The 8,683-nt window shown below is 58.1% G+C and overlaps 1 protein-coding gene across 1 annotated transcript in view; it reads left to right on the forward strand.

Moving 5' to 3' along the window:
- The first annotated feature begins 7,441 nt into the window (after positions 1 to 7,441).
- SLC22A31 (solute carrier family 22, member 31) overlaps positions 7,442 to 8,683 on the forward strand; it is a 7,900-nt gene continuing 6,658 nt past the window's right edge. Inside the window, exons 1-2 of the mRNA XM_012722851.1 lie at positions 7,442 to 7,470; positions 7,783 to 7,885. Coding sequence (XP_012578305.1) covers positions 7,442 to 7,470; positions 7,783 to 7,885 — 132 coding nt within the window. The remainder of the gene's footprint in view (positions 7,471 to 7,782; positions 7,886 to 8,683) is intronic.

The following is an 8,683-nucleotide window of genomic DNA, read 5'->3' on the forward strand; positions in this document are numbered from 1 at the left end:
CGCCGACCTCCCGGCCGGGGGCAGGCGCGCCCACCCTGCCAGGGAGCTGCCAGGCCCTGGCCCCAAGCTGGGCCGGAGGCGGCCCGAGGGACACCGAGCCAGGCTCGCCTTCGTGTTTTTAATGGAGTCAAATCCACGTGGTTTGTATATTTTTTCCTTTAATCTTGGGCATTTCGTTTCTCTTTCTGAGAACATAACTTGAAACACTACAGAGCCAATAATCATATAAAGTGTACCCGTAACGCTGTACAGTTTTATACACATTCACAATGTACTTTTTGCTGCCTTCTAGATAATTTATTTTGCAACACATTACTGCACAGTGTAAATAACTTATGTACTGTAACATCACTTCAGTTCTGTGTAAAGAAATAAATAAATTAATTACATGCTCTTTGTACACAGCGTCCACCCTGAACCAGAGGCCCAGGCCACCCTTTCCTTCCAGGCCAGCCCCTGTGCTGCCTGTCCCCACCGGGCAGGGGCGCTCCCCAGGACGGCGGCGGGTCCAGCCTGGCCCTAGAGCGCAGGACATGGCGGGCTACACACCCCAGCCCAGCCCCTCCCCCCCCGGAAGTGCGTGGGGCCTGGGCAGCTACAGGGGGGAGAGCTCATTCCCCCAGGCCTGGGGTCGGCACCCTGCTGACTGACGCCGCCCCTGTCCCTGCGAGGCTCACCGGCCGGACCCCGGGGTGCAGACAGCACCGTGGAGGTGGGGCCGACCCTGCGCTCCCCAGTGGCCTTTGTTCCTGCCTCTGGCTTGGGGGTGGGGGGTGGGGGTGGGGAAGCACCCTCAACCCCAGGACTCTGCCAACAGGGAACTGGGCGGCAAAGACACCCCACAGACAAGCCAGGCAGGCATCACCCAGAGGCCCAGCCTGCGGACCCCAAGGGCACTTCAGGGTGGGGGACTGTAGGCTTCAGAGGCCCCGACGCCTGCCCAACTCACAGGAGAGGCCGGGACTGTCCACCAGCCGGGGCACAGAGGGACGCAGGCCTGGGGTCAGTGGACAGCCGGCCGGGCGCTCCGGGACCCAGCAGGAGGCCCCTCCCCCTGAGCTGGCCTGGGGCAGAGCCACAGTCCTGTTCTAGAAGCCTCAGCCACAGCAGTTGCTGCTGCGGTCAGCCGTACTCACCGGACGCACCACAGCCAGCCCTGAGCCCCGCGGCCAGCACCCCTGCCGGGCAGGCTCCAGGCGAGGGACGAGGCACCGGAGGACGCAGGTGCCCTCGGGGGGCCCCATCGGGGCACCCACGGACCCCTCCTGACCCAGTTGGGCGAGCGGGACAGCGTGTCCACTCCCAGGAGGACGGTCCCCCGGCAGCAGGGAGCGACCCATGGGCACCCAGGGTGGATGAGCTACCCTGGGGCCAGGGCAGATGCCCACCGCTCGCCCTGGGGGCGCGGGAGGGGCCAGACCCCAGGCCAGTCCAGAAGCCGCGTCCGTCGGGACAGGCAGATCCTGACCGGAGACAGGCGGGAGGGGCAGGCCGCGGGGCCAGTGTGCCCGGAAGCCCGCACCTGCCCACGCCTTCTCCTTCAGGGCTCCCCAGGAACGGCGCTGGGGGCCCTCACCCCATGAGCCACGAGGCCCACGGGGCTAGGGCTGCCCCACACAGCCGGCAAGCACCGCAGGGGCCCCCGGGCGCCGCCCCCCCGCACCGCCCCTCAGAAGGCAGTGTCCCCCCCACCCCGCCCAGGACATGCACCTCCCATGAGGCCCGACAGGGCACCTCTGTGGCTACAGGGGTCAGAGTCTGCCCTTGCCCTTGAGCTCTGCACTTAAAAACTAGCAAATCTGATCCCCAGAGGCTGAAGCAAAGCAGGAGTCTGCGTGTCGTGGGGCGCAGCCCCGTACCCTGCTCCAGGGGTCACGTCCGCCACGGCCCAGGCAGAAGGAGGGGTGTGCGGGCTGCGGGTGGGGGCTGCCGCTGCCCCGGGGCAGCCTGGACCTGAAAGGTTCCAGTGCTGACTTCACTGTGGGTCTTCCTGCCTCGGGAGAACTGGCCCCTTTGTCCACCGTGACCTACTGCTCTGGTCTGCGCCATGGGGACACAACCCTCTGTCCCCGCACTTCCTAGTCTGGAAAAGGCCACATCTGGGCTCAGTTTAACAAAAACCTTATGGCCTCCCTGGTGGCGCAGGGGTGGGGCGCAACACTGTGGAGCTGTCTGCCGGGGTCTGAGTGCGACCCCGGCCAGGGACCCCAGGGCGCAGCAGACCCCTCTGCCCCCTCAGCCCCCCTCAGCAGTGGGCCTCAGTGGATCCGCCCGCTCTGCCCCTACTCTTGTCTCTGGGGCGTCCTCTCACCCCCACACCTCTGGCCTGAACCCCAGTTCTTGTGTGCATAACTAAACAAATCTTTTTGAAAACTTCCAATCTGCTTCTTTGACCCGTGGGAAGTCACCTTATTAAATCCAGTTAATGTGGCCAAAGCCATAAAGTGAAAACGCAAGTCTCTGTGCTGTCTGTCAGCCTCGGGTCTCGGGCTAGTCGAGGCCCAGGCCGCCTGTGGGCGCCTCCCGGCCGCGGGAGGTCTCATGTGAAGGCGCCAGTGGAACCGAGAAACTAAGTGACCGCAGCTTGTCAGTGTGCACAGATGCTGGCGAGCAGCTGTGGGGCGCAGAGTGAGCACCCAGGCCACTGTGGAGAGAAGCCAAGCGCTCCGTGCCCGCCTTGCGCCCCAGGGTTAACCACACACAGCGCCCACATGCATTCTAGTGGAACCCCGCGTTTTGACATCACTACCTGAAATGTGGGCCAAACAAGAAATAATTCAAACTTCGAGGTTGACTTTCAAGCATGCAGGCGCCAGAGATACAAAGTTGGGCACTGACACTTCATTCTATGCATAAAATCTCGGGGCGCTGTCGGGACAGCCATCAGCCTGGGCTCCCTGGGCAGAGGCCCCCCCGCCCCCCCCCCGCGGCTGCGGCGCGCGCCCTGCTCAGCCTTCCTGCTCAGCCTTCCGGCCACCGCAGCGCTGGCCCCTGGCGCCCCCTGGCGGGGTGTCACAGTTCACCCTGCAACTGGCTAGAAATTTCTGTCCTAGGACAAAACTAAAGCTGCAATTGGTATTTCCGTCTTGAATTCGTTCGTTATTTAAAGGGTGGCTGGCTACATCCCTTCTAAAACTAAGGTTTTGCTGAGGTTAACGATAAAAGCGCCAAGTGTCTCCCGTCATGTAGGCGAGACGGCCGAGTGTCAGGGCTCCTGGCTGTCAGGAAACGGCCCAACGGCCCGGAGGAGCCAATCCCAGCGGATGACTGAGTGAAGTGAAGGGAGGGTGTGTTAAAAAGAAGAGCGTATTAGGAGTGGGGATTTTGAAGTTCTTGGGAAATTTTTAAACAAACCAAATGGTATCCAAAAGAAAAAGCAAAAGAAAGTGTTAAAGGTCCGAGCGATTCAAAAGAAACGGTGTGTGCTCGAGTGGCTTGCTGCAAACATACTGATGCTAACCTTAATACTGGTTGTGTACCTGTGTAACACCAGACTTCAACTTTTTTTTACATTTAAAAAATGAAGGCGGACCCTCTGGGGCACAGGGGTTAGCTGTCAAGCTGCCGATACTCCCTGCAGCCTGGTGCGAGCCTGGCCAGGGAGTGACCCACAGGCGCCGCTGACCCTCTCAACTCCCAGCTGCCCCCTCAGTGTGGATTTCAGTGGATCTGACTACTCTGCCCCCCACTCTGTCTCTGGGGAAATCTCCACCCACCCCACACCTCTGGCCTAAATCCCAGTTTTTGACTGCATAAATAATCTTTAAAAATTAAAAAAAAAAGGACTTATTTATACATTATTTATACACACAGATTGGGGCACTGGCCAGAGGTGTGGGGAGGTGAGGGGGCTCGCCAGAGCCAGAGCGGGCAGCAGCACAGGCCCACTGACGAAGTGCACTGCTGAGGGGAGCGGCGGGCGGTCAGGAGAGGGCTGCCGCGCCCTGAGGCCCCCCCCTCAGCGGGTCTGAACTGGAGCTTCGCAGGGCTGCACTTCCACATGCTGCGCCACCAGGAAAGGGCCCCACAGCAGATCAAAGACTGTTGAAGTGACCTGGAAATCCTGGTGCTCCTTTTCACCCTCAGAGTATCTGAAAAATTGTATCCTCTCAGCATTGCTGAGCCTTGTTGAAAAATCTGCCTAGAAAAACCTTTGTCACTGGCTCTCCCTGGTGGCGCAGCGGGCTAGGACGCAGCACTGCGGGCTGCCAAAGCCGCTTCAGTACAAGTTCCATCCCGCCCCCCACCCCAGGTGACCCCCAGGACGCAGCAGACCTGTCCTGACTGCCCCGCTGCTCCCCTCAGCAGCGCACTTCGTCGATCCCACTCTGTCTCTGGGCAATCCCCTCACTGCCCCTGCACCTCTCTCCTGTACTCCAGTAGTGTGTGCATAAATACATAAATCTTTAAAAATAAAAAGAAATTTAAAAAAACTGCTCCGCATGGCAAAATCAACCTCAATGAAAAAAAAAATCAAAATCTCTTGATACAACTTCTCTGGAATCAAAAATTGTAAAACAGTAAAGTGTTTGTCTTAAAAGGAAACCTCAGGGCCCTCCCTGGTGGCGCAGCGGGTTAAAGCACTGCACTGAGAAGCTAAAGCCACTTCCACATGAGTTCGATTCCCGCCTGTCCTGGAGGAGACCACATGGCGCAGCAGACCTCTCCTGACCCGCCCGCTGCTCCCCTCAGCAGTGGACTTCGTCGATCTGCCTATTCTGTTCCCCGCTCTGTCTCCGGTGAAGCCTCTCGCCACCCCTGAGCCTCTAGCCTGTACCCAGTTCTGTATGCATAAATAAATAAATCTTTAAAAAAAAAAAAAAAGGACACCTCAGACTGACAAAATTGCTGCAAAAAAACATATTGAGTGAACTTGGGCGTAAGGACACCTCACAGAAAGCTCTCATAAAAACGGCTACGCCTTCACATAAACGTACCGTACTAGGAACGTTCCAAACATACACAAGGCTTACAAAATCCTCCCTGGCGGTGCAGGTCAAGCCCTGCCACACTCAAGCTGTCCTGCAGCCTGCGTCCATCCCCACTTGTTCTGCTCTGCTCCCCACTTTGTCGCTGGGGAGTCCTCTACCCTCCACACCTTTGGCCGGTACCCCAGCTCTTACAGCATCAGTAAGTCAATCTTTAAAACAAGAATAATAAATAAAAGCCAAAGAGGAAGGCCAATCTCCTGTGGAGGGAAGGGGCCAGGCACCCCACAATGCTCTGGGCTGACCCCCACTACATCAGATCAGTGCAAGGCCCCCCTAACTCAGGCACCGCTGCTGCAGGCCACCAGGAGATGAGGCAAACCAGAGCCCTGGACACTGGTCCCTGGGGTGGACCCCAACAGCCCAGTCAGCACCAGACGCAGGTGAGCAGGAACAACCGTGAGCTCCACCCCAACACTCCCGGGCTGCGAACCCCACTCCAGAGATGCAGCAACAAGTGGGGCTCCTTCCTGTTCAGCTGGGGGTATAGACCCCAGCACTGTGACCTGACCCAGCCCAGGGCTGGAAACTGGGAACGGGATGAGAAGAGGGGCCCTTCCCCACCCTGGCGGGAGCCGGGTCCTTCCACCAGAATCCGGTCCAGCAGCAGCCTCTCCGGAAAGTCACCAGAATGGACTGGACTGTCAGTGTGCACAGGGAGGCTCGGGACGCGGAGGCCACACCAGTCTGGAGTGGCTGAGCTGGTCTCCTGTGCAGAGGACGCTCCAAAAGGAAGGGGTACGGAGAAGCCCCACGCCTGCCCCAGGCCTGCTGCTGTCCCCGGCAGTGAGGCAGCAATGACGGGCACACACGCTGGCCCACTGCCAGGCCTCTCTGGGGAGGGCCTGTCTTTGGGGAACGACGGTAAAGGGGACCCCCCACTTTTTTACTCTATAGACTTGGGTTCTGAATTCTTTACAGTCGGCGTATGTGATGTTTACAGCTTTAAAATCAAGCAGAAATGCAAATAAAGGCATCTGGAGAGAACTAAGCCAGCGAAGGGAAACCTCCAGGAACAGGCCCTAGGTGAAGCCCAGGACCCAACGGGGGCGCCTGGACCGGCCACGCCCAGCACGGGCAGTCTGAGGGTGGCATCCCCCGTAGGTCAGCTGGTCCTTCAGATAAGACATCACGGGTGTGAATTACACATCTCCAAGGTCAGCCCCAGAGAAGGGGATCCCACCTCCAGCCCCCTTTGCGGAATGGCTCTTTTCTGAGGGTGTCAATCACATGCAGCCAGAGAGACGTGCCATGACTTGCACACTGAACCCCCCAGGCTGCTCTGGGAACCGTGACCAAGATACAAGTGCTCTGTGCTGGCTCACGCATGCTGCTGTCTCGCAGGGGTGCGCTCAGACGGGAGACTGGGCTCGGCGCACACAGGCGGGGAGCTTGGTGACTGCAACCTGGGATCCAGGCAGCGTGGACACTAAAAGCCCCTCCCCTCCCCCTTTTCAGAAGAGATCACGTAAACGCCAAGCCAGGCTGGAGCCCATAAAAGCCCCACAGCACAAAGCCTTTCAGCAGCCTATGGAAAGATGAAGCATGATCAGTGTCACTTACTACCAGAGAAACACAAGCCAAGACCACACAATGGTGCCACCTCATTGCCGGAGAACGAGCCACATAAGAAAGAACTGAATTAGCAAATGCTGATGAAGTTGTGGGGGGAAAGACGCTCTCATCCACGGCTGATGAGAACGCAGGCTGGACAGCCCCTGTGAAAAATCGTACAGAGAGTGACTGATCAAGACAATAAAGATGGAAATTCCGTATCATCCAGCAATACCTCCACTGGGTATTTATCCAAGTAATAAGAAAACTCAAGGACAGTTTTATCTATGCCTATTACATAGCAGTACTGCACACAGTTGATAATTCGTGAAACAGCACAAGTGTCCTTCAACAGAGGAGTGGACAAATAAATCGTGGGACGTATATTAGATGGAGTACTATACAGGTGTGAAAAGGAGAAAGGGTGGCATCTGGGACAAAATGGATGGACCTGTTAAGTGAAATCAGTCAAAAAGTAAAAGACAAATTACAGATGATTTCACTCATCTGTGGAATATAAATTTTATATTTTTAAAGATTTCTTTCTTTATGCACAAGAACTGGGGCACAGGCCAAACTGTGGAGGGTGAGAGGACTCCCCAGAGACAGAGTTTGGGAACGGAACAGGTGGGTCGACCAAAATACTGAGGGGGGGGGAGCAACAGGGGGATGGAAGGGTCTGTTGCGGCCTGTGGGTCACTCCCTGGCCGGGGATCAAACTCATGATGCAGAGACTACAGGTAGCTTCACAGTGCTGCACTTTAACCCCTTGAGCCACCAAGGAGGATCCAGAATACAAATTTTTAAAAATGACATACACAAAAGGATAGAAAAAATAAAACAAATTCAGTGAAAAGAATATAACGGCTACTGGAAGGAATGGGAAGCAGGCAGAGGGCATGGGGGGAGGTCGGCTGGCGGGGTGCAGGTACCGGTGCTTTGGAAAGGGAAAAACAAAACTAGGAAAATAAAGTAACAAAAAAAACCATGATCTTTCACCTCACACTCATAATTGCTTAAGTCGCGATTATAAAACAGCCAGCACTAAATACCAGTGAGGACGAGGGCACCGACGGTGGGTGCAGACTGGTATCGCCGCCATGCTAGACAGCATGGAGATTCCTCAAAATACATTTTTGTCATAGACACGGTGACCCCACGCTGGTGTGGACCCACCAGCAATGTGAAGACAGGGACTCGAGAGGACACACTCCCAGGTGCTCACTGCCACCTTCTTCAGTCGCCGAGACACGGCCACAACCCTGCGGGGTGTGGGTGGCCCTAACCGTGGCGGGAACAGCAACCTGGTGCCTGTGAGGAGCTTGGACCTTGAAGGGGCCGCGGTACGTGCAGGAAGTGAGAGACAAACACTGTCCGGCGCCCCACGCGCCTGTGGACAGGGGACAGGCCCTCGCAGGAGGGGCTGTTCTGGGGGGGTGTGGAGAGCGCTTGTGATCTGGCAGTCTTGTGGAGTGATGTCACCACAAGAAAGTAAGGGGGGGGCCTCCCTGGTGACCAGGGCTCGAGTCTCAGCACCATCCCCGCCTAGAGTGACCCCCAGGGCGCTGATCCTCAGCAGTGGGTCTCAGTGGACCCGCCTGTGCTTCTCCCCACTGGCTCTCGGGTGTCCTCACACCCAGCACCTCTGGCTTGCACCCCAGCTCCAGCAGCGCAAATAAATAAAATAAACGTTTAAGAAATAAAGTGGTGCTTGACATTTGCGGGTGTTTGTTTTGGTGACTAAATGTTCCCAAACTGCCGAACTTGCGCTGTGCCAGTCCGCCGCTCGCCCGTCCGGGAGCTGGGGTCTGACAGAGCCCTCTGGGAGCCGCCAGGGCGGCAGAAGCCCCGGCCCGCTGTGCTTCCAGGCGGGCGCTGGGCGCGCAGTGCGGAGTGGCCGCGTCCCGCTCGCTCGGCAGCCCCGCGCCGCTGGCCCGGGAGGGCCCGTCCCCACAAGGCTCCTGGGCCCGTCGCCCCCCATCCTCCTTGGGGCCGCCCTGCGGGGGCCACCGTCCAGCGCGGGCCAGCTGCCCTCACGAGGCCGGGGGACGCGGCTCAGCCCCGGCTGTTGGCAGTCCCGGCTCTAGTCTCGGGCGCCGCCCACCGGCCAGCGCACCTGCCCTGCCCTGCCCTGGCCTGGC

This window comes from Condylura cristata, unplaced genomic scaffold (assembly GCF_000260355.1).
Source record: "Condylura cristata isolate star-nosed mole 26May11 unplaced genomic scaffold, ConCri1.0 scaffold00009, whole genome shotgun sequence".
Lineage (NCBI taxonomy): Eukaryota > Metazoa > Chordata > Mammalia > Eulipotyphla > Talpidae > Condylura > Condylura cristata.